The 27,219-nt window shown below is 39.8% G+C and overlaps 1 protein-coding gene across 4 annotated transcripts in view; it reads right to left on the bottom strand.

Moving 5' to 3' along the window:
• CPQ (carboxypeptidase Q) overlaps positions 1-27,219 on the bottom strand; it is a 451,562-nt gene that overhangs the window by 105,988 nt on the left and 318,355 nt on the right. For all 4 annotated transcript variants that reach the window (XM_004768524.3, XM_004768527.2, XM_004768528.3 and 1 more), the window contains one exon: positions 365-456. In XM_004768524.3, coding sequence (XP_004768581.1) covers positions 365-456 — 92 coding nt within the window. The remainder of the gene's footprint in view (positions 1-364; positions 457-27,219) is intronic.

The raw sequence follows: 27,219 nt of genomic DNA, 5'->3' as shown, positions 1-27,219 counted from the left end.
GTATGGGCAAGGGCTCTGTGGGGAGAGCGAATGCTTACCTAGCACTATTTTTCTGGCATATAAGAGTAAAGCAAAACAAGAGAGACTTTAAGAAAATGGCAGCATGACAGCTGGGATTTTTCTCAGGTCACAGACTGATGTAGAAACAGAGAAGCCCCAGCTCCACACCCTCAGTTCACCAGTGCATTCTCTGCTGTGGGGTCCTATGAAGAAGGCTTCTGCAAGGGGTGTTGGCTGGGGCCAGCCTACCCAAAAGTATTGTCGAGAGTCTTCAGGACAACAGGGGGAAGCAGGGATGCTGTGGGTTTATTCACACTAATACTACACATGCAAACTGCCCGGCAACCCATGGCTACTTTCTTACCTTGTGTAACTGGTAATACTGGAAGCCCCCGATTCCACCTTGTTCCTCGGCAGTCCAGAGCACCAAACGCAGAGTCCTCTTTGGTCGCAGCCCTGGGAAAAATAATGAAAAGAAGCAATCATTCAGTTGATTTTAAATTTTTTTAAAAATGGCAAGGCCCCTCATCTGCATTCTGGAGGCACAAGGACATCAGAGGCACACATACTCATCTCTTGCTGATACGGCTGCTGCCGATGCAGAGTGTGGCTGACACAGCAAAGTAGTGCCCTCAGGGCTGATCTCCAGGGCAGGTTAATGGAGAAAGGGGTTGTGCAAATGCTGCCTGCAGGCCAGGAAGTGAGAGACTCTAATCACATCCTGAACTGACAACCTGCCCAGCAGGACCCAGAGGATGGCCAAGGTCGGTGGAATGTTAGATTGCATATAGAAGATGCCGTTAGCAGGAGTCCAGGCAGATCAGGGGGTCTTGCAATGATTAACAGAAACCGATCATCTGGCTCTACTTCCAGGTAAGGTGTGTAGGGGATTGCTTCTTAGCCTCAATCCACAAGGATAGCTAGCGGCCCATGCTCTCCTTGGTGAGGTCATGGCTGTGAAGCAGAGGCAATGTTATGGCTACCCATGGTCACCCTCCTCTACTATTTGGAAATACAAGGTTATTCCCTTAAGGTCAATGAAAACAGATGGAACGTAGATGACATTTTACTTACCTTCTTATTTCACAAACAGCTTGGTGCCAATTTCATTGACTTGAGAAATACAAATTTGTATCTTGGAAGTTATTAAAGTTGTTGGCAGATCTGGCATGTCTAGAACCATTTTTGAGTGACTATGTCTGCTCAGTAGAAGTTAAATGAAAGGAAGTCTATTTCTCAAACTTAAGAAAATGGGAACACAATATGCTGGAAGTCCCATTTTGTGACCAAGAATTAAAACCTGTTCTGATTTGGACCTTGTGATGTTGTTTCAGAGAAATAAAAATGACAGAAAAACAAGAAGCTTGAATCTTTTTTAAGAGACTCCGTCCTCCTGCCTCAGGACCAGGGAGCCACAGGGAAAGACTCCAAATGGCTCTGAGAGGGACCCACTACAAACCTCACGTGTAAGCACATGAGGACGGCCACCTGGGCACGTGGCCTTTGAGGGAACAGGTTGGTCAACTGTAGTGTGGATGGTAGGCTCCTGGGGAATGAAGCTCCGACCTGTCTCCTCCCGGCACCGATAAGGTTCTCCTTTCATAAGCCCAGAGCTAGGGAGCTGAACAGGAGCTACATTTCCCATTAAATTGATATTGTTGTGAAGCCACTTAGTATGTGAGCATTTTACCATCATTGAAAGAGCACAGCTTTAGGTTGTGGGCTGACCTGCGTTCCCATTAAAGCCTGGGCAAGAAATTTCTATATGGAATTGTTCAGAAAATCCCACTGATGCTTTCTCCTAAGTCCACCTAGAACCCAGCTTCTCACCTCTGCTAGCACTGTGGTACCACTGTCTTCTCCCTTGGCTGCTGTCACCCCCTGACTGCTCTCTGCACCAGTCTCTCACCCCTGCAGCCAGAGAACTCCTGTAAGAGTGAAACCGGATTGCCTCATTTCTCCATTCAAAACCTCCCCTAGACAGACTATAAGCTTCTAGAAGGCAGGGGTTTATGCTTCTTGGTCCCCTGTGATACCCCTAGTGCCCAGCCTGTTTGGCACATATTAGGAGCCCAATAAATAGGTATTGAATGAATAAATGAATCCAAAGCTTGGAATGTCACTTGGAATAAAATTCAAAGCCTTCTATCACTTTCCCAGCCTCATCTCCTAAAACTCTTCAGCTGGCTTACTCCCAGGCAAGCTGTTACAGTTTAAAAAGGCAGGCAAGGGCGCCTGGGTGGCTCAGTCGTTAAGTGTTTGCCTTTGGCTCAGGTCAAGATCCCTGGGTCCTGGGATTGAGCCCCCATGTCAGGCTTCCTGCTCAGCAGGGAGTCAGTTTCTCCCTCTCCCTCATCCCCTCACCCCCACTGTGCTTTCTCTTTCTCTCAAATAAATAATATCTTTAAAAAAAAAAAAAAAGCCGACAGAGCTGGTGAGCCCTGCAATCATTAGGCACTAGCTGCGTAACCACTGGGAAACTGATCTACCTGAAATTCAGCCGCCTTATCTGAAAAGCGGAGAGATTATTATATACCTATTGCATAACTATTTCATAGTATCATTGTGAGGATTAAATGAGATGTGATAATGTACAGAAGACAATTCTGTGCTTGGCATGTGATTGACATTTAAACACTCAGACAGGAAGTTCTTTCATAGGCATTTCAGTGCCTGCTGACAAAGAATCCTGAAGTACCCACAACCTGCTCCAGAGTCAAACTAGCTGCTCACACGCACAGCACAAACTTGTTGCGGGAAGTCTACTCAAAAGATCTAAAAAAATCACAACCTTTGGTTTATCTAAAAGAAAGGTACTTAATGCCAATTTAAATCAAATGACATTTTACTTGCAACAGAGACAAAATGAGAAAGGATGAAGTACTGCAAATGAAAATTCTGAACTTTTTTTAATCCATAAAAAGGAAAAAAAATACACTTCCTTTTTGCCTTATCTCTGTACTTACCAGCAAAACAATGCCAAATCATTAAAATGACGGAATTCTCTCAATAAGGACATAGGTACAGTTAGTCAGCACAGGTTAGGGGAAAAAATCAGTTTTTAAAAGCAAACGCCCTGAATATCCCGATAGATTTGGGGCTCCACCTGCAAATCATTATTGTCCAGGATGAGTCTCCTTCACATTTAATATCAGCCAATTGGCCAATAATGCTATATTAAGATCATAAAGAAGTAATCAGCTTGAAATGAAGAATGCTAAGGCCTCCGAACAACAGCATAGCTGTCTTTAAAAAGACAAATGGTGCCTCCTTCAAGGCCTTGAGAAAGAAGCTCAGTCCCTGTCAGCACGGAACACCAGCGCCTGCTCCACGTTCAAGGTGAAGAAGAGCCAACAAAAGACGTCAGGAAAGCAGTGGTTAAGCAAATGTTGGGCTGGTCTCCGACATCTCTACTCTGACATTCTGGTAGTCTCCAAGCCTAAGACAAATGCATGGGAATTCATTCAAAGACCAGACCCTCATTCTAGTGTGGCGTTTGGATCCCCCCAGCCACCCAAGTCTGCAGACGGGCAATGTGGGGCACAGAAAGAGGCTGGCCATGAATTTGTGGAAGTGTTATTTGATTCCCTGCTCTGCCCTTCTGGCTCTGTGACTTCGGGCTAGTTACCGCATCTCCCTGGGCCTCAATTTCTTCGTCTCTACAATAAAGAAAATGGTCATTGCCTTGTGGGATTTTTTTTTTTAAAGACTATTTTATTATTTATTTGAGAAAGAGAGTGAGTGAGCATGGGGGAGGGGAAGGGCTGAGGGAAAGGGAGAAGTAGGCTTCTTGCTGAGCAGAGAGCAGAGTGCAGGGCTCAATCTTAGGGCCCGGGGATCATGACCTGAGCCAAAGGCAGATGCTTAACCCATGGAGCCACCAGGCGCCCCGCCTTATGGGATTGTTAAGAAAATTATAAATGAGATGAGGCAAATATATATTAAGCACAGTTCCTAGCACATAGTAGGTTTTCAAGAATTGTTAGTTAGCTTCTTTCTATATCATCCCACACAACTTCTCAGTCTGTGCCAGTAAGCGCCAGGGAGATCTTGTGGGAGAGCCAGGAAAAAGGCATCGTCCTCATTCCTCATCCTTACGAACCGAAGAATATCTTTGTTTATTCAGAGTGTGTACTCAGCCAAGGGAAGAGTACAGATTTCATCTAACTTTGTAGAAAAATGCACACCACCTCTTTCAGGATAGAATGCTTCCTTATCCCAACAAAGAGCATATCCCAATCCAAGTAAATTGGAACAGGTTCCTCACTTTTTAAAACTGAAGGCCACCCAGAATTGTTAGTTTCTGAATAAACTCAAAGGGCTGGATAAATCTGAAAACTGAATCAAGCTGATGTAAGAATATCTATATTTATCATCTTAAATGGTATAATTTATTGTTTATCTCAAATCCAAACTAGATTTAAAAGAAAGAAGGAATTCTAAGTATTTAAAATAGCAACAACCATAATAAAGCAAAATCACCGATCACAACACAAGTCAGTGATAGGAACCCCAACGCAGGGATTTCATTTCATAGACGAACTGGGGTAAACGACTAGCTCAGTAGTGCTTCTGACTCACAGCCCTGGCTCTCACTCCAGCTATACAGCACTGGTTCCCAGCAAGCAAGTGAAAGAAAGTCTTAGAAATGAAGGTGAGTGGGAAGACTCTGGGCTCAACTGCCCAGGAATGGGGTCTCATTGAGGTTTTGTTGGAAGCCGGGCAATTAGTTCCCCTTTGGGTGTATAGAAACTTCTCAGAGATCTCTCACCCTCCTGGAAAGAGGGTGAGAGCTCCCTCTCACCCTCTCTTAAGAGCTCCAGATAGTGCAGCACACCTTCTACAGTATATGGTTTTCCTCTTTAAAAAACACAAACTGCTGATCATGTGTCAGAATTCTGTCTTGTTTATCAAATATGATATACATGCATGTTGCTTTCATTTTATTGAGGAAAGTAATAATGCTAATGGGAAAACAGCACCTAGGAGAAAAGGTCAAAACAATCTGGTTGGACTTTACTTTTCATTATTATCAAACTTAAGGATGAGAAGGTTGAGAGGTGACTTTTCATTAAACTGATAAACTGAAAAGGTCAGTTGATGGTCCTACACTTGCACCGAGGGGGCAAAACAAAATAAACTCACATTAATCCAGCCTTGTAGATAGCTTTCCCAAATCATGAATTCTAACGAATGCTATTTGTTACCAATGTGTACTGACCCAAATGCTCATTTACTGTTCAGTTTCAATCCCTCCAGAATTATGTGTGAGTACTGCTCTCCCTTCTGTGACCTAACTTTGCAGAGAAAACACAACTTTCTCTTACGGTAAATACTGTATACTCATTTTCCATATAAATGCACTAGTTCACAAATATACTTGTTGCCCAGCTGCCCAGCTCTCATTTTTCAATAGTTCAGAAGAGTGTCTATACTTAGAGAATTCTATCTTTGCCATAAACCTGATTAATGTGATATCTGTGGTACAGAATAAACAATGAAATATTATCATCTAGATTGAATGAGAAGAGGCAGTAAGTATAGTTGTTGACTACATGGATTTGGGGGTCAAGACCTACCAAGTTCTACCTTGGACAAGTTATATAATTTGTCATATGGTATATAAACACATTATTATTGTGTTTTTTTTTTTAAATAGGAGGCACAGTTGGACACAGATTAATTATTTTAGTGCTATAAACTGTAACTACTTCTTTTGATACTAAGGCAGGAACAGAAAGTCACTTTGAAGATCTTTTGTTCTTAGAAGTATCACTTGGTATCTTAGTTATGTACATATAAAGCAATTAGGCACTTTTGGGGGGCACTGGGACAGGGCAATACATTGGATTTTCAAAAAAATGTATTTCAATTCAATTCAATTGGCATATACTGTATTATTAGATTCAGAGGTAGAATTTAGTGATTCATTGGTTGCATACAATACCCAGTGCTCATTATTTCAAATGCCTTCCTTAATGCCCATCACCCAATTACCCCATCCCTCCACCCATTTACAAATGCACCAAAAACCACAAGACATCCTTTAGTTAGGAATAAACCTAACTAAAGAGGTAAAGGTCTATACTCTGAAAACCACAGAACACTTTGAAAGATACTGAGGAAGACACAAAGAAAGTGAAAAACATTCCATGCTCATGAATTGGAAGAACAAATATTGTTAAAACGTCTATGCTACCCAAAGCAAGCTACACATTCAGTGCAATTCCTATGAAAATACCAGCAGCATTTTTCACAAGGCTGGAACAAACAATCCTAAAATTTGTATGGAACCAGAAAAGACCCTCAAGAGCCAAAGGAATGTTTAAAAAGAAAACCAAAGCTGGTGGCAGCACAATTCCGACTCCAAGTTCTATTACAAAGCTGTAATCAAGACAGTATGGTACTGGCAAAAAAACAGACACATAGATCAATGGAACAGAATAGGGAATCCAGAAATATACCCTCAAGTCTATAGTCAACTAATCTTTGACAAAGCAGGAAAGAATGTCCAATGGAAAAAAGACAGTCTTCAACAAATGGTGTTGGGAAAATTGGACAGCCACATGTAGAAGAATGAAACTGGACAATTTTCTTCTACTCCACACAAAGACAAACTCAAAATGGATGAAAGACCTAAATGTGAGACAGGAGTCCATCAAAATACTAGAGGAGAACACAAGCAGGAACTTCTTCAACCTCAGCTGGAGCAACTTCTTGCTAGACACGTCTCCAAAGGCAAGGGAAACAAAAACAAAAATGAACTGTTGGGACCTCATCAAGATAAAAAGCTTTTGCACAGCAAAGGAAACAGTCAACAGAACTCAAAGGCAACCTATGGAATGGGAGAAGATATCTGCAAATGTCTCATCAGATAAAGGACTAGTATCCAAAATCTATGAAGAATTTACCAAACTCAATACCCCCAAAATAAATAGATTCTTACACTCCATCTTGTAAGCTGCTACCTCTGAGTCATCAGGAGGAACAACTTGGACCCTGGACAGGAAGGAAATCAGTGTGTAAAAGGAGCCTAGGGCCTTCTAGGAGGAAAGCCCTAGTGTCCTCACCTCCTTGGATTGGGGCTGGGGGTGAGAGACCTGTAGGGTCAGGGTAACAATGACTAAGGTCCTGGGACAGAGAAAGTCCTGGAAACAACTGAAATAAAGTAACATGATGCAGGGAGGAGTTTGGGTTATTAGTGGGGCTCAGCACAGTCACCCAATATTCTAGGGGAAGGGCTAACTTCAGCCTAGCATGTGACCAACTTTGGAAGCTCCTCCAGATCCAGCTACCCTGGCACAGAGGTTATGATTTAGGGACTCATAGCTGAGGATGGGAATATAAACAAAGACAGTTGTCATCTTGTTGCCCCAGATTAGCACCACAGGGACTCAGGGGTACAAACAGGGCCTGGCAGTGGCCAGATGGAAAAGCAGTCACAGATGGATCTAGCTACAGTTTTCAGGGGCAGGGGTGGAAGGACGACTGACCTATTCTATTTGGCCTGAGTGAAGTCCCAGGATGCATGAGCAATCTGGAAGCAATGGGAGGGACTTCAAGGGGGAGATAATAGACTTCTTGCTAATAAGGACTATGGAGGTTTGAATGATTAACTGTAAAGAGATTACAGACATGTGATCATATTTATAACCTGTGTTTGTGGAACAGGTCATATAACAGTTGTAATTTCCATAATTCAAAGGGAAGAGTCCTACCTCATTATAATGATTAGGATTCTATTAGCCAGGAAAATCACAATTAATCATTGCTGAAGCAGAAACACTGTGACTACCAGTGTGTGAGGCTATTTCGGGCCCTAACCCAGTTTCCCACTCTCACCCCCCACTTCTGCCTCTCATCCTAAGCTTCAGTCATATCACATTTCCTATCCATCCCTGAAAACATGCCATGCTATCTCAGATTTTTGGTCCTTTGCATATCCTCTTCTTCCTAGCTGGAATGCCACCTCACTTTTTCCATTTGGCAAACTCTTATTCACTCATCAAAGCCCATCTCTAATATTATTTTCTCTGGGGAAGCTCCCCTAACTCAAGGACAAAGTTGGCTACTCCTTTCTCAGTGTTCCTGTAGAACTTCATCTATATGCCTTTTTTCATTTTCAGCCACACTTAAATGTTGATCTCCCCACAGACCATTAATTTCCCGAGACTTACTCATTTCTCTTTTTCCTCATCCTGGTCTAGGACCTGACATTAAACAAGTGCTGAATAAATGTTTACTAACTGATTGACTGGATGAATAAATGAAAGCGTACATACATTTATGTTAGTATAAATAAAAGCTCCTGCCTTTTCATTTAATCTAGACCATATTAGTGCCTCCTGATTTCAGAAAGTTGGTAAGACACACTCTTTTTTGTGAAACCAAAGCCCAAATAACACAGGTGAAACCTCCCAAGTAGCCTAGAGAATTAGATGTACTTCAACTCCAACATTTGCTTCAGCTGCCATTATATTTACTTACTTTTGCAGCATGGATCTAGTCAAAATTTAGTACAACAGCTTTTGGTGATCAAGTCATTTACATAAATACATTATGGTCAACAGAAATCTATCAGCTAACTGTATTAAATTATAGTTATTTCTATTTTGAACTCCCAACAGTTCTCCCTAACTTTTTATTTAGAGAGTTTTTCTGATTATAAAAACAATATAAAAAAAAACAAAAACAACAACAACAACAACAAACAATATATATCCTTTTAAAACCGAAAACTGTGGCAACTTGGTTAAGCATCTGAGTTCAGCTCGGGTCATGATCTTAGGGTCCTGGGATTGAGCCCCATGTTGGGCTCCCTGCTCACCAGGCAGTCAGCTTGTCCCTCCCCCTCTGCCTCTCCCCATAAGCATGCTCTCTCTCTCTCTCTTTCTTCTCTCCTTTTTTTTTTTTTTTGCAGGTAGGGGTGGGGGGAAGCAGGCTCCCTGCAGAGCAGAGAGTCCAATGCGGGGCTCAATCCCAGGACCCTGGGATCATGACCTGAGCTGAAGGCAGAGGCTTTAGCTCACAGAGCCACACAGGCGCCCCTCTCTTTCTCCTTCTCAAACAAATAAATAAAATCTCAAAAAACCCCAAAGCTGAAAACTAAGGAAAGCAATAAAAAATTGGAAACAAAAACAACCTCTAAGGCTATTGCTATACTTCTTTATAAATTTTGTATGCAAATATGTGCATACATACATACATATGTAAGTGATATTTTATATATAGTTTTATACTACTTTTTCCACTCAAAATCATGACATATATGGCCTTTATCTACTATAATTAATAATCTTCAAGAAAGCGATTCTTAATTGTTTCAGCTATTCTCTTATTATTGGACATTTAAGGTCTATAACCTGAGGACAAGTTCTTAAAGGAAGAAATACTGAGTCTAAATAGTAATGCTTATTTTAAGGCTCTTGAAACATGTCACTGATGTCCTAAAGACATGTTATCATTTTATATTCCCACAGGCAGTATGTAAGAATATTCATTTTTACTTACTGTGGAATTTTATTCCTATCTCCTTTGTTTTGATATGTGTCAATATGTTATATCTATATCTATTTTCAATACTACATTCTACTCATTTTCAGCCACATGATCACACACACACACACACACTCAATCTGTAGTATTTTTTTAACTTGATTGAGACAAATGTTAAGTTTATTTCTGAAGCCTGACTAGAGTTAAAATATGTGAATTTGTTTTTCTTATTTAAATTGTCTGATAGTAGGGCTTTTTCATCAGTATATTTCCAAGATTATGTTAGTATCACGTAGAGATCATAAGTCTGATCTTTAAACATACTATTTCTCTTTCCCCATCATTATTTAGAGTGTTTTTATCTGCAAGGAGAAATTGAGAAGCCTGGCTAATGATAGATTTGAACTCTGAATCACATCTCTGTTAAGAGTTCTACCCTGCAAAAACATCCAGTGGGGAAGAGTTAAACATATAGTACAATATCTAAGAAAACGATGGTAAATCAAGTACAAGCACCAAGCCTTCTCTTAACAAATTCACATTCACCAGTGTGGTTATTTAAATTTTATTTCTTGTGAAGACGGTACTGTGTGAGAAGAGCGAATGTGTTTATACTTGAATCAGGGATTATCAGAAAGTAATACAGCTCCAACATGTAGCTGAGATGAGGAAATTCTGGGATCCACTTTCAACGGCAAACAGCAGACATGGAGCATAAGGCAGGGGCCCTCATTAAGCTGCTTCTGGGAACTCTTTCAATTGTTAGGGTTACAGGGGATGGATTTTATCTTCATTTTTCAAGGCGTTCTTTGTGTATAGTTATGAGTTAAATTAGTTATGAGTTTACCTAAACTTGTTTTTAACCAATAATTAACTATAATTTTTATTCTTTGTTTCATTTAAGTTTGGGTTTTCAGGCCATAACACATTTGAGAATATCCATACCTTTCTTGAAATCAGTTTTGAACAATAACAAAACCCTCATCTTCTGGAGCCCTTTTCCGTTCTTGGCTCCCAAGGGATCAGCCTATGTTCCTGCTAAAGGAAAATCTCATCCCGGAAAGAACAAGACCATCAAGATGCTCCCTCCTTCCCATTCCCACTGTGCTGTGGCTGCAGTACTTTAAGCCCTTTGAATCACTGCAATCGTCAACTGTCTCCTCTTGTTCTCTCTGTAAAACTGCCCCCAGGTTCACCTTTCTACAATACTGCTCTGCACATGCCACTGGCTGCATGAAAATCTTTACCCACTCCTTATCGTCTATAGCACTTGTCTGCCTCTGAACTTGTTTTGAACATGCGTAACTATCAGCAACACAATTTGAGCATGCATCAACATACATGTCTATTTATGTGTAAACAACACATGTGCAGTATTGTCAATATACTTCATATATTAGTAAAATGTATCTTTTTTTTTAATAAAGAATACTTTCCTGTACCCATATGATGATCTTATGGAAAGCCTAGCTTTGGAGGTCAGTGGTCTATAATATAGAGTCCATCGGCATTAATTCGTATGGCATTTGAGGCTTTATATAGACTAGTTCTAATCTGCACCTCCAGACTTGCCTCCAACCACTCCCCTTTCCAAAGCATCAATTCCAGGTAAGTTGGTCTCTTCATTTTCTTCCCATCTCTGTACTTTTCCTCATTCCCTTTATCCTACCCCAGTTGTTCTTCCTTTCTCTCTTGCCTTACCTATATTCCAACCATCTTTTAAGCCCCAATTCCAATTCTTCCTGTCCCACTCTCTCCCTCTTCCTCTGAACTTCAAAACTCTTATTTTCTGTTCCACCCATTTGGCAATTCATCACAATTAATGTACTTCCAGCTTTGGGTTTCCACACATAGCTCCTGGTAAATCAAAGGGTTCTATACTTATCTGTTGATGAATGGATTAGCACACCTAATGGAAATTGCTGTAAGCTGTAACAAGACAGATACAGATTAGAACTATAAAAAGAACTTTTGGACAAAGAATATTCTAGACATTAAATCAGTTACCAGTTATATTTGCCTAAGGGAAAGTAAAGACTTGGAAATAAGGCTGGGCTTGGGCAAGTGGGGGGCATGGAAGGAGCCCGGAATCTTGGAATCTCTGTTAGAGCTAGAATATTATAATTGATGCCTCTGCATATACTGAACCCATCCACAGGACATGGGACTGGCATTTTCTCAAGAGAAGTGTTTGGCCTTCCAAGAGACATGCTGTTTATCTCAAAGATTTTCATTCCCCAGTTGTGGAAAGTGTGAGACACATCTGTATTCTCCAGATAAAAGAAAACTCAGAGCAAACTCAGGGGTGCTTGCATGAAATTTCAATGCTTCAAAATTTATGAACCTTATACTACCAAGGTAATGGATTATTTGACCTTAGGGGTCTTTTGCTTTTCCAGGTCACTGGGTCACATCTTATGCATAAAAGTCATTAGGGTAAGAAAGAAATTTTATATTGTCTGTTAAAAGTATTTACAGGAGCTTATCAAAATTTACTTCAGATCTCAGTGGATGGTCATCTTAGAAAGACTCCACAGGTTTATCTGCTGCCTTTCTAAGGCTGAGCCTATAGGGGTGTGTTCGGTGTCTGAGAACACTCCAATTCTGGAATGAAACCAAATCCACACAGTTATGTGCTTTAATGTGGAAAGGAATGTGATGCCTCCATTCTCAGAACTTTTCCTGGGACCCCTGTCCTTAAACCTTAAAATCAAACTACTAGATTTTTTATCCCTTCTATGTTGACACTAACACTTTAAGAACATTATTTCCTGTGATACTCTAACTTATTTATATTTAATTTCCACATTTAACACTTATTAAAACAGGCCAGTGCTGTCCATCTTTCAAAATACAAGCATACATCTAAGAATCCAATTATATAAAAGAAAAAACCAAAATGCTGTAATAGGAGAAATGAACATACAAATCCACAAATACTCACTTGGACTAACTGTGCAGAAATAAAAAGGATTAAATGGCATAATCAAAGCTACTCAAAATATCAGACTCATTCATTCAACAACTATCCCTCGTCCAGGAACTGAGGGATTTAGGACTGAAGAGCCCAGTTATGATCTTTGGACTCATGGAACTTACAGTCTGGAAGACAAAGAGAGTAAGAAACTCCCACATATTCTTATCACCATTGCTATTATCATCATCATTGTAGGCACTTGGGATTCATCTAAAAAAACTCATCTTTTAAAAATGAAGTTATTATTTTGCTGGATGGAGAATGAAGTTACTCCAAAGAGAGAGAAAGAGAGAGAGACTTGAACTGGGTTCAAAAATAGAACTGGGAGGTAGGGTAATGTAGGCAAGAAGTAGATGAGAGCAATCACATAGTGGTACGGCATTTGTAGTACTGCCCACATGACTTTAAAGATGGCTGACACTCAGCGCAAGCTGGGCACTCAGCACGGCATAGGACACTGTGCTAAGATGTTTCCAGATAATATTTCATACAATTTTAGAAACATTACCCCATTTAATTCTGCAAAGCAAGTAATATTGCCTTTCCCTTTTAAAATAAGGGAAGTGAATTTCTACACCTGAAATCAAGTCATTTGCCCAATACTACACAACTAGTAAATGGGAGAGCTGGGGTTCTTATTGCCCAAGTCCATGTCCAATCCATTATTTCAACCACTTCAGGCTTTTGCCTTCCCAAGCAATAAGCTGAATGGGAAGATCTGACTAGTCTTTTACCTTCATCCATCTTCTTTTAGGTGAAACTCTCACATTAGGGAATATAATCTAACCAAGCTATCATATCATTTCTTTTAACTCAAAGGTATATTAGCACCTTCAAATTCCATCTAAAACTGTCCAATATCAAAGACACAAAGTGGCAAGAATATGGCCTGTAGACAATGTGGTCAGTGAGGGTGAGAACCGGGACCAATGTGAAGAGGAACATTTTCTAGGTTGATGGAGATAAGCAATTAGATCCTACGACATTCAAAAGCTGAACAACACTGGGATTTTAGATTTATAGCAACAGGAATGACAAAAGTCTTGAACTGCTGGGTCTGAAAATCATCACTAGAAATAAATAGGAAAGAGAGAAGGAAAATAACATATTTTCTATATAGGCTGTTGGAAGATTTACTTGCATTTTGGGAACCTGAGCTCCAGAAATAATCAAATTGAATCTAAAAATGTATAAGCCTAGCATCCACTTAGACAAATCAACAAAATGCATTTCCTGCACACAAAAATCACAGGGCTTCTCAAGAGTCAGGAAAATACGATTAACAAGATTATTGTGGAAAAGTAGCTCTGAATGTAAATACATTAATTTTTGTGTCAATAATAAGTCCTTTTGGAAAACACAACTCCCAAGGATGTTGCAGGGGTTTTAAGTCCTCCTGTGGAAAAAAATGTTTTTTTAAATGTCCAGTTTTCACTGTTCTATGCAGAGGGAGATTAGACCAGAGGGAGAGTTGTAATTGAGTTTAGGAACAGATCTGGAGGGAGAGTAGAAGGGTGATCAAGGTGCAGATTAGTGGGGAGCGATTACACAACAGTGAAGGTATTTATAGTTCCACTGATGCCATATTGGAGACAGCTGGCCACCTGGTGGGGTGGTGAACCTGAGGGAGAGAAGGGAACAGGATTTATTGGGTACTTACCACTATGCCAGACCCTGTGCTAAGCTCTTTCTAGACATTATCTCACTTAATTTTCACAACAATCTTATGATACCTGGAGTATAATGAAGCCTGGGGGTATAGTCCCCAAGTTACAGATAAGGAAACAGTAGACTAAAAGAAGGTAAGTGACTTGCACAATGTCACGGAGCTCGTAGGTGCTAGAGGCCGAGTATGAATCCAGATTTTCTTTTACCCTAGTGTCCGTGCCTTTTCAGCTTGACCACTCTGCTGCAGGCCCCCATACACTGAGAATATTCTCAGATATATGAAAGACAAAAATAATTAGGCAAAAAAAAAAAAAAAAAGACAAAAACGAATGGCAGGACCACTTCAATAAACAAGGCAGAAGTAACTGAGTTGCTTTTTAATGAGTGTTTCACTAAGTTGGCCAAGTCCCGAGCCATCAGTGTTAAGTCATGAGGGGTCATTACAGAGGACAGGGCTGTTGTACACTCAGACCCCACCTTCTAACCCCTCCTCAAGTTTCCAGGGCAATCTTAGCCAGGAAAAGAAGCCGTGTGTGAAGACAGATAAAAAGCCCAGCACAGAAAATCAACCTCTGCCAGCCCGTTACTTGTAGAAATCAGAAATTCTACAAACCCCATTGTGAGCTGCAGGCCTGGAGTGTGCATCTTCACTCACACAGGCAGGCAGCCCTTGATAAAACTCATCCCCTTCAGCTAGAATTTAGCAGGGCTGACTCTCTCACCTAGCTTGGCCAATGGATGAGTGAAAGAAAGAAGGAAAGAAGGAAAAGAAGGAAGGGAGGGAGGAAGAGAGTAAAATTAATGGAGAATTAAGAAGACCCAGAGAGCAAAATGACTAGGCTATCAATGATACAGATATGATAGAAACATTCTTAAGTCCCATCTCAAATGATGAAACCCAGGTGGTAACCTGGGTTACCTGGGTTTAACCTGGGTTCTTTCTTTTATACAGAATAAAGAGCATCTTTTCTCCCACAGATAAGTAACTCCTTAGATAAAAACAGGTGACCGTAAACAGTACTGTCACACACTCGGGAAAATATGTGGACACTGTACTCTATCTCTTCCTGCGCTTCTTGCCAATACGTCCCTGGTTGGGGAAGCTGTCAGCCAACCATACTATTGCTCCTGAGGCCCTGCATGCACCCTCTATAATAAGGAAAAATCAGATGCAACATGGGGGAGACCAAGTAGAAAGAATGCTGGAACCTATCCAACATAGAATCAAAGAATCCAGAGAGGAAGGTATTCATCTGGCCTGGTGCTCTGCGGCATCTGAAAGTGCACTGTGGGCATGAGACACTAGCAAAGGGCTCGTGTGGATAGAGGGCAGGAGCCCAGTGGCTGATCTGTTGGGGCCCAGGGGTTGGCTGTGAAGAGGCTGCCAATACAGAGGTACTGGGAGGGGTCCACCCTATAAGGTAAGGAGGCATTGTGCATAGGACCAGAGGGTCTCCAAAGCCAAGGGACAAGGAAATGACAAGAGCATGGCTACAGAGCCAGCCAGGTCACCATGGGAAGGAGAAATTATGAGAGAAATACAAACCCGACAGACTTCCCTGGGGTTGTGCTGATCCTGATATGGACGGGAGAATACTAACTAGAGGCGAGAGACGTTTGTTAATGAGGTAAAGGAAAAGGGAAGCTAGCACATATTGAATGCCTATTGTATGCTAAAGCAATATGCTAAATAAACATGTTATATGCATTAGTTCCTTTACATTCTTCTCATTTGACCTTCACTGGAACACAATGATGTAGGCATTATTATTTTTCCTATTTCACAGATTAGAAAACTGAGGTTGAGGGAGGTGAAGCAACTTGCTCATGGTCTCATATAGTCATCCCCCCTTCTCTGCAGGGGATGGTGTCCAAGACCCAAAGGGCTTGCTTAAAACCACAGGGCGCACTGAACCCTATATATATATATTTATTTCCTATATATACACGCCTCTGATAAAGTCTAATTTATAAATTAGGCACAGTGAGAGATTAACAATAATACTTAATAATAAAATACAATAATGATAACAATCTGTAGTAATCAAAGTCATGTGAATGTGGTCTCTCGAAAGATCTTCCTGTACTGCATTCCCCCTTCTTGTGATGATGGGCAATGATAAAATGCCTACCTGGAGAGATAAAGTGAGGGGAACAACACAGATACTGTGACCACGGTAACACTGGGCTGCTGCTGACCTTCTAACAATAATCAGGAGGGTCATCAGCTTTGGGACTGCGGTTGGTGGTGGGTAACTGAAACCAGGGAAAAGTAAAATGGCAGACAAGGAGGGGACTACTGCATCTAATGATGACAGAAGCAGGACTCGAACCCTTTTGATCCTGAGGCCCCCAGTTTAAGCCCATACTCCTGCACATGGGTTCCTACAGTGAGCCCTACGGGTGGGGACTGATTCCCTTGGGGATTATTCCTGTGAGAAGCAGGCACAGGCAAGTGATGAAAATCACAACAGATGGCCTCATCAGACACATGCTCACAGGACACAGATAAGAAAAGTCCTCTTTCGGCCAATCACCAAACTGAAAAGTGAGGAACTTTGCCCAAGGGAAGACCAGTTGTCTCAGCACTGGGTTCACCCTGGTCACAAGTCAAAGGTACATTTGTACGTATTTCTAGGAACAGGCAGGCTAAAATGTCTAAGCATAAATCAACATGATATTACAGAGTCTACTGGGCTATTGATCCCAGCTTCCTGACTCTCCTGGGTTTGACTCACCACCATGTTGCCCAAGTCTATTTCAGTGTACTTGGGGGATCAGTAGCATAAAGCATCAAGTTCTGAGCAAATAATTTTGTCTTTAAATTCTTCAAATGATAACAGGCATTAAAGAGGTTTTTAAGAAATAGAGATGCCAGGTCATTTCCTCAGGCTTGGGCTTTACAAGGACCTAAATAGAGAGGTTTGTTCACTGTCCAACCACAGTAGCCACACGTATGTTCAAGCCCTCTGTATGGCAACAATGTTGATTTATTCATTTTTGAGCCCTGAAGCTGGAGGACGTTGAGTCAACTGCCTGCTGTAATCTTAGCCAGACTATTTTACTGTTTCAGTAAAATAACAGCATCACAGTGAGTCTCCTCGTGCCTAACAGACCATGGGCATTAAATGTTAAATAAACAGGACTTATCCCAGTGTTTCACAGCCCACTTCTTTATAGTATTAAAACTGTTGCTTCATCCCCTTAAGGTTCCCAAGTAAGAAAAACAGACTGTTCTTTACTATAAGCAGTAACAATTTTCCCTCCCGTCTAGAAAATGCATGCCATGGCCCAGAATGAGGTTTATTTCAAGAATTAGATCACCTTAGACTGTAAAGCATAACTGGATTCCAGCTGCCTGTGTTTTTGGGGGAGAAATCACAATCCACTTTGAAAATTTACACACATTTGTTATTTTAAAAATAGTTCTTTGCTTTGGGATTTTTCATGAGCAAAGGGTTTTTCTAAGGAGAGTGTCAAACAGCCCCATGATTACTCCCATTTTGCTATGCTAATCATTATCTTCCATTACCAGGCTACAGACTCTGTCAAGTTCTGAAAACAGCCTCTTTATGGAAAATAAAATACGAGTCAGGAGGCAAGCAAGTTCTCAGTGGCATTTGCGTGTGTCATCTTCTTCTAGGCAGTACCTGTGGCATTTCTACAGGGTGGGCCTGCTTTCATCAGCTGCCAAAGGCATCCTGAGAAGACAGGAGCACTCAAAGATCTGGCTGGAAAAACACCACATGGCTTCTGTTAAAACAGTTGGAGGCTAAAAATTAAGGTGCATAGAAAACTGTAACACTCCAAATGAAATGGGAGGTTGTTTCTCTCTCAATAGATGCCCCTCTCATTCCAGAACCAGCTGGTAAAGACACTGGTATACCCGGGCTCTGTTTGGAATGTGACAGGGAAAAAAAAAAAAAAAGGCAACCAAAAACTCTTCAAACAAACAAAACTTTTGCAGGAGAGGGATGGGAGGTGGCAGGGTGGAGGGCAGGAGTACGCAATTTCAGGACTGAGGCTGAATATGCTTTCCTCTGGTTTTCTTTTATGTTTCTTCATAAAGCTTTTTTCATGCTTTCCTGCTATTTTATAGCAGTTTGTTTTTCTAATGTACTTAGGTTGCCAAACTAAAAAAAGCATCTCTGCCCCCATGTACTCTCTTTAGTTGAAAGACAAGTTTCAACTCTTCCGCGCAGGAGAATGAGCCAGCCACCTGCCATAGAAGTTAGGGAACAAAGGGTTCCCTTGAGAGCCTGTCGATTTCCAGGCCCAGCCACTCTGTGCCCAGAGAAGTCCGTTCCCTATGCACCGGGGTCCATCCTGGGCTGCCAGTAAGGCTGCTGGCACAACACATCAGGGATCCAACCACTGTATTTACATTTTAATAAGTATTTTGCTTGTATTACTTTTTCTTGTTTGTTTCCAGGAGTTCGAACAAAGGGAGAGACAAAATAATAACCAGCTCCCATAAGGAAGAATCAGCTACATTTGGCTGAACTACAATTTGGACTAAGAAATCAGAGCTGAGATTTTTCAAATAGGATAAATATTTAGAAGGCGACAAATGTACTCTGGTAAGTTTTATTTTCCTTGTGCTTCTCTGTTCTGAGCAAGAGCAATTCCCTGTTGTCCTATTAACTGACTGTAACAGGTACAGTTGGAGTAAGAGACGCCTGTGATAGTGTCTGCTGGATTTGGGCACCTGACACCTTTATGGGGTCAGGTTTGGGTAAATCTAAGGAACAGCAGGACATATATTTGGGAAGAGAGTAAAAAAAAGCAACTCGATCCTTAGATGCTGTCACTCCTATTCAAACTCTCTTCCATCCCTTAAGCAAAGTGTACGTCTTCTTGGCTTCAAAACTGTTTCCTCGCTTTTATGGAAATTCTGAGAGCCCTCTTTTGACAACTGCAAATAACCTCTCAAAATAACACAGGTACAAGGGTTTCAGACTGGTTGACAGCCTCAGCTGCCTGAAACCCAAGGCCTCTGTTAGGCACTGCCAGGCTTCTCTAGACTTTGCTTCCCTTGCCACACAATTTTGGGGGAAGTATTCAGGATTCTATACTGCAGAGGCTGCCTGGGATATTGGTGATTATTGTGAGCACATTTCATGGAGCATATGACATAGGCAATAACCTTTTCATTTTAAGTTTCCCATTGCTCAGTGCCGCAGTATGTGCACATATGGGGAATATATACCTCTGGGATGGGAAGATTAGCCCTGAAGGACTACAAATTGAGATTTTATGTCCAGAGCAACAACAACAAGAAAAACAACAAAAAGCACAACTCTATATACTCACATTCACATGTTTGGATGTCACTCCATTAAACGTATAACCTCCTCAATGGAGAGACAAGGTTCATTTGTAACTAGTAACATTTATATGTCATTAACATGTCAAAACCCATCAAGCTCCATAGCATAGTTTCGGATTCAAGCTACGAGAAAAGTTTTCTTGCCATCTTCTTCACACGCTTAAATGTTAGCTTAGGAGAAGCTGTCTTTGCTGGCTATTCAGAACGGATTCTTTATCAGTCCCTATGAAATGATCATAAACACTCAGTTGCTAGAGAAAAAACATCACAAACCTTTCATTCAGGCCACATTTGTGGCGACCTTTTCTCCAATCCCATAGGAAATTACTTTGATTGTATTTTTCAAAAAATAAATTTCTTTTTTTCTCTTAGAAGCAATCATATTAATCATGGAAATTTTAGAAAATACACAGAAAAGAAGGCATAACTGAATTAACATGAGATAATCTTTATTAACATTTTGGTATCTTCCTCTAATTCTTTTTTGACATGCTTTCAAATTTCTTTAAGTTGTTCCATTATACATATGCATGTATATGTAGATTTGTATGTGTCTTCCTATATATCTAGTTCAATATAGAGATATGATCCATTTCACATATATTTTTCATTTTACATCCAACCTAAATATTTATCTGTTATTTCATAGTATCCCTAAAATTGTATTTATATTAGGCTGCAAAATAGTCCATTGGGACAAAGCATGATTTGAAACTGTCCTTCAATAGTTTTACTTTTTCATTTATTTCCAACATTTAACATTACAAACAACATTATAATGACTCGTTTCAAACATAAAACTTTTTTAGATATTTTAATTTTTCTGAGGATAGGTTATGAGAAATAGAATTAGTCAACAAGTAATTTTAAGGCTCTTGATATATATTGCCAAATTGCTATCCAAACAGTTGGCATTAAGTTATATTTCCATAAACAGTACATGAAAATACCTGTTTGCTGTGCTCTTACCAGGAAGTAGTCTGTATTTTAAAATCACTAATGTAGAAGGCAAAAGATGTCATCTCATTGTTTGGAATTACATGTATTTGATTAGTGCTGGAATTTAACATTTTCAACTTGATTGTGAATTACATGTTTTGAGCCTTTGCCAATTTATTTATTACTTCCTGGGGATTTTTTCTTATTGGTTTGTTTGAATGTTTTATGTATTCAGGATATTTTTAATTATAATGTCATTGGAACTCTTTCACATATTTTGAATTGAATCCTGTGACTTCACTATCGGTCCTTCTTAATCCCCAGACTTATTGTTAACCTATCAAAGAATGGCCTTGGATTTCATATGATAAAAATGAATTAGGAGGATTAAGGAAAAGATGTCAGCATGGTTAATTCCAAAATGTAATTCCATCTCTATTATTCTATATTCAATTTTATTGTTTTTCTTTTCTTTTTAGTAGTATTGTGTTAGTCACCCTACAGTACATCGTTATTTTTGATGTGGCGTTCCATAATTCATTGTTTGCATATAACACCCAGTGCTCCACGCAATCTATGCCCTCCTTAATACTCATCACCAGGCTCACCCATCCTCCCACTCTGCTCACTTCTTAAAACCCTCAGTTTGTTTCCCAGAGTCCATAGTCTACTGCTTTTCAACATACACCAAAATCCTTCTTAAGTCTGAGTAATAAAGACAGGTGCACATATCATAGGTCATAGTGATCACAGTTATCAAGAAAATAATATTATCTAGCAGAGGAATGAGGTTAAAGGTAGATGCTCTATAAATGTGCCCAAGAACCATGAGGATTTTTTTCTCTTCACTGGGTCCAGCATTGTAAGAAACAGCACAATTTTAAAGGCCCCTTCCAAGTACAGGTTGTCAGTATGCACCCAGGCTTATCTCAGGCCTTTGCCCAACCCTTTAGACATCAGATACACTTGGCAAAATGTACAGATGACTGCAGGCTGAGCTACATAGCAGCAGGCTACCTGGGAAATGGAGCAGAGGTAACTCCACAGTGGAAATCTAGCAATAGATCAAATGCTGCAAAGCTGGTTACAGCTGAAGGGGCCAAGATTCTCAGGCTTCAAGAGAAATATATAAGTGTGTATATGTATATAGAGTGTGTACAGTCCTGGGAAGTAAAGTCGAAGAATTGCAGACCAATTGTATTCCTCTAAAACAAAAACTTCAGGTTAATAACAAGTAAACTGTGCTTTGAGGTGCTTAAAAAGGTTCAACACTAATTTTCCCAATCTTCCCAAGAAATCAATGTTTATGGTTACATTAATTTTATCAATGCAGTAGCTAAAATAAGATGACTTCATTGAGGTATCCCCAATTATAGATTTTTTTTTTAATATTTATTTAACAGAGAGAGAGAGACAGAGAGAGATCACAAGTAGGCAGAGAGGCAGGCCGAGAGAGAGGGGAAAGCAGGCTCCCCGTTGAGCAGAGAGCCCGATGCGGGGCTCGATCCCAGGACCCTGAGACCATGACCCGAGCCGAAGGCAGAGGTTTTACCCACTGAGCCACCCAGGCGCCCCCCCCCCCAATTATAGATTTTTTAACTTGCAGAGCAGAGGATATAAATCAGAACCATAGGCTGTAAGACTAGTCAATTCTGTGACCTCATCAATAATTACTAGGCTTGCTATCCTCCTTATTCTTTGGCTGAATTACTGGCTTTCAGTTTCTGAAGAAATTCTGCCATATCTAAAACCTTAATTCATACAGAATTAGCAGAAGACTACCTTTCCCCCTAACTTCTCAGTGGAATTTTGGAAATAAACTGCTACTTTGGTGGATATGCTTCCTTATTCTGTCCTTCCATGTGACCTCCACCATCCTGTCCTAATGTTAGGAAAACCTCTGTGGAGAATTGCCATTGGGTAGCTACAATCAAGGAAGCTAGTCAATTGTTCAAAGGGCTTGCCTAAAGACCAAGAAAGTCTGACTATCCATCAGAAGCTCAACCTGTCTTCTCAAAATTAGAACCAGCATCTGCTTTCAAGGGAAAGACATGAGAGTAGAAAGGAAATGCTCCTCTGTTAGAATCTACTGGGCAGCTTGGGAAGACCTTCAAGTTCTAGCAATAGTAAATTCTTCGCACTCTATAAATGGCAAATAAGTTCTATGCCTCAGGAGCCTGAAGGGTTTTGCGTTCCCCAGAAACATATCATAGGGGGTAACTAGACTGGCTGAGAGAGTACTTATGATTACTCAGCCTGGATGATACTGGCCACATGTGATCTGAGAAAAGTGCAACTTCTATAAAACAACGAATCACTATGTAAGGAGGATCAGAATTCCATCAATGTCAATGTTCTAGGACACAATCTCACAGGAGAAAGTCTGCTGAGAAAGACTGCTGGAAGTCCCAGTAGCTTTCTTAAAGGCTTCTCTTTTAGATAAAAGAAGGTATCACAGAATAGTCATTAAGAACCTGGGCTCTGAATTTGACTGACTGAAAATCTAGGATGCACCACTGACCACACTAGTTAAAGCTGCATGACCTTGGGCAAATGACTTCAGCCTCTCTAACTAAGGCTCAGGGTCCTCATCTGGAAAATGGGGATGATATAGTTGTATGAACCTTACAAGGATATTATGAAGATCAAATGAAAAAAACCTTATGAGCTTTTGGTAGATAGAAAACATCCTATAAAGGTAAGCTATTGTTATTATAGCAGTAGTATATGCTGTTTTGAATCCAATCCTCTGTCTCACAGACAATTCTTATTTGTTATTTACAAAGTTTCTTAACAAATACAGTTTTGGGGTTGCCTAGTAAACAGCAAAAAGACAGCAGCAAACTAAGGTTTGCTAGTTAACTAGCTAGAGGGGAGCACAATGACTACATGGGAAGTGACAGCAGGCAAACAACTACCAAGAAAGAAGACAGTTTTCTTATAATGTAATGCAAGAACTACTGGGTATTTACCCCAAAGATATAGATGGAGTGAAAAGAAGGGCCATCTGTACCCCAATGTTTATAGCAGCAATGGCCACGGTGGCCAAACTGTGGAAAGAACCAAGATGCCCTTCAATGGACAAATGGATAAGGAAGATGTGGTCCATATACACTATGGAGTATTATGCCTCCATCAGAAAGGATGAATACCCAATTTTTGTAGCAACATGGACAGGACTGGAAGAGATTATGCTGAGTGAAATAAGTCAAGCAGAGAGAGTCAATTATCATATGGTTTCACTTATTTGTGGAGCATAACAAATAGCATGGAGGACAAGGGGAGATGGAAAGGAGAAGGGAGTTGGGGGAAATTGGAAGGGGAGGTGAATCATGAGAGACTATGGACTCTGAAAAACAATCTGAGGGTTTTGAAGGGGCGGAGGGTGGGAGGTTGGGGGAACCAGGTGGTGGGTATTAGAGAGGGCACGGATTGCATGGAGCACTGGGTGTGGTACAAAAATAATGAATATTGTTATGCTGAAAATAAATTTTAAAAAAATAAAAATAAAATAATGTAACGCAAGAATAAACCTCTGGTAATTAAGGGAAGCATCAGTGTTATTTCCTATCTCCTCATTCCAAAACACAAACATTTTGTTCTTGATATTCTTTAGCTTCACCTTAATGTAAACATAGGATGAAGTTTTTAAAAGGTCATCTTGTTTGGCATCCTTTGAACTTTTTTGAATATGAATACTCGTGCCTTGGCCTTAATTCTAGAAATATTCAGCAACGATCTCTCTGCTCACTCCTACTGGAACTACTTAGTGATGTATAACAAAGCTTCTTATTTCAAAATCATCAATATTTTCAATTCTTTTTTTTTCTTTTCTACGATTTCCTAATTTACAGATTCCAATCCTTAAAGACTCTCTTTGATGGCATTCTTTTTGACTATTAATTCTCTCTGTTGAAATTTTTTAAAAATCCAAATGACTATACATTTAGATAATTTTAATTGGTTTTTTCTTTTGTATCTGTACATTCTGATTTCATGATCATTTAGTTGTTATTTCATAAACACCTGTTCTTTTTTTTAATGGATGCTAGTCATTCTTTTATTTTTTGAAGATTTTAGACAGGCTAGTTTCTTATTTTCAAATATTTGCCACCATAATCATGCCACCCTATGATGACTTGCTATAGCATGGGAGGCTATAATAGATATAAACCCAGTTGCTGCAAAGTATTAGAGACTGTTTAGATTGAAGGGAGAGTATAAACAGAAGAATGGAGGTGGTGCAGATTAGATGAGAAAGCCACCATATAATTTATATTTTTCTCAAGTTGAATTTTAAAATACTAAGAGAAAAATACCAAAGTCTTCAAAGAAATAAGTTGGATTAGGACATACGATAAATAGCTTGTTTTACAAATTCAAAATGCTAACTGTTTCTAGGTAGTTTTCCTTGTCCTGTTCCTAGCAAGACTTTAAGACTTAATACTCTTCTCATTGACTGTGGTTTGGATGGATGAATGAAGAATAGGTAGAAGAATATTAAGTAATGATGAACCCCACAAATGGAAGAAGTCAAGTGAAATGATCATTAATATCATATCTCAATTCCAAGAGCAGATCTGTTTTGCAACCAATGTTTCTGAAATTAGTACAGTCTTATGGTCAATATATACATCCAACAAGGAAGTTTTTTTTCCTCTAAAAAATCTCTTCATACAAAAAAGACATCTTTGAAATAATTTTATTTGGAATTAAAGAAATGGAATATTTTAAAATCATAATTATGAAAAGGTTTTACACATATGCACAAAACAAAATGATAGCAACAATTTAGAAATTTCTAATTAAATAGGAACAACAGAGACCAATCTCTAACTGAAATAAATAGGCTATGCTCTACTATAAAGTCAGCAAAAATCTGAGTGTGGTCAAAACCAGAAGAAAATTAAATGATAGGTTTTGAACTCTTTGGAGGAAAATAACCTTTTTCTAGCTCCCTGGGGTCTGCCCATATGAGCAACTTTGACTCTTCTAGCTAAAGTCAATCTTCTAATAAGCCAGTGGAAACATGTTTATGAGTTTATTCTGCCCAGCAAAGAGGACCTTAATTGGTAGAGAAAAATGAAAAGGGGATTTGTGAATGCTTTTGATCAAAAGTGAGGTATCTCTGAGAGAAATTTTTCCCTTGAGGCTAAGAAAACATTTGAAGAGACTTTCCAAACAGAAGACCTCAGATAAAAGGCTGCAGCCCAGAATTATGAAGCAGTCATCAATCCTGATTCTCCTATGCCCTCGCAAGACTAGAGGTGAGTGATAGAAGACCTGGGACCATTAGAAAACAAGGCCATTGGCTCCTCCTCCTAGAACATTTCCAGATGCTTAGCCTACCTTATTTCATTAGTAGCAAACCACCTGCTTTGTTCTAGTCAATAAACCAACCAAGACTCTGGGGGGAAATTTTTTAAAAATTGCCATTCAGTAAACCTCATCCAACATTATGACCTAATGATTTAATAATTATTCTTTGGGAAAAGCTGGAAACACAGGCATGGAAAAATGGTCCAAAAGATAAACTTCATATAAGCATAAGCAACTGGTTGAAAGGAGGAAACAATGAAGGAATTGTAAAAGAACTGAATGCATGTAATACCAAGAAATTAAGACCTCCATACAGCAGTATAGATATGTTTTGAACTCTAAGATATATTTCCCTGAAGACTCAGAAGATCAAATTAAATTCTAACTTAAATTTGTTAGGATAAGATAGATTTTATGCCTTGTCTACAGGTATCACCCTGTACAAATAAAAGCTGAACCTGGGAACTTATCAAGTAGAGAATCATGGAATAATAAATACTTTGAGATGGAAAGGACTTTGAAGGTCATCTAAAACTTCCCTGGTCCGCAAATCCCTTGTGTAACTCTGGGACCAAATGATCCTACAGGTTCTGCATGTATTTATTTTTTATTTATTTTTATTTGTTTACCCTTTTAAATTAACATATAATGCATTATTTGTTTCAGGGGTACAGGTTTGTGATTCATCAGTCTTACACAATACCCAGTGCTCACCACAACGCACACCCTCCCCAGTGTCCATCATCTAGCCACCCCATTTCCCCTCCCCTCCAGCAACCCTCAGTTTGTTTCCAAAGATTAAGAGTCTCTTATGGTTTGTCTCCCTCTCTGGTTTCGTCTTGTTTCATTTTCTCTCTCTTTCCCTATGATCCTCTGCATTGTTTCTTAAATTCTGCATACCAGTGAGATCATATGATAATTGCCTTTCTCTGATGAACTTATTTCACTTAGCATAATACCCTCTAGTTCTATCCACGTTGCTGCAAATGGCAAGATTTCATTTTCGATGGTTACATAACATTCCAGTGTGTGTGTGTGTGTGTGTGTGTGTGTGTGTGTGTGTGTGTGTGTGTCTGTGTCTGTATACCACATCTTTATCCATTCATCTGTCAATGGACATCTGGGCTATGTCCATAGTTTGGCTATTGTGGACTTTGCAGCTATAAACACTGGGGGGCAAGTACCCCTTTAGATCATTACATTTGTAACTTTGGGGTAAATACCCAGTAGTGAATTACTGGGTCATATGGTAGATCTATTTTCAACTTTTTGGGGAAACTCCATACTGTTTTCCAGAGTAGCTGCACTGGCTGCACCAGCCAGGGTTCCCCTTTCTCTGCATCCTTGTCAGCATCTGTCATTTCCTGACTTGTTAATTTTAGCCATTTTGACTGGTTTTGATTTGCATTTCCCTGATACCTCATTGTGGTTTTGATTTGTATTTCCCTGATCCCGAGAGATGATGAGCATTTTTCATGTGTCTGTTGTCCAT

The sequence above is a fragment of the Mustela putorius genome, unplaced genomic scaffold, assembly GCF_011764305.1.
Source record: "Mustela putorius furo isolate JIRA1106 unplaced genomic scaffold, ASM1176430v1.1 tig00000228_pilon_pilon_pilon, whole genome shotgun sequence".
NCBI classification, from domain to species: Eukaryota; Metazoa; Chordata; class Mammalia; order Carnivora; family Mustelidae; genus Mustela; species Mustela putorius.
The sequence above is the reverse complement of the archived record's forward strand: the minus strand, read 5'-3'. Positions and strand labels throughout refer to the sequence as shown.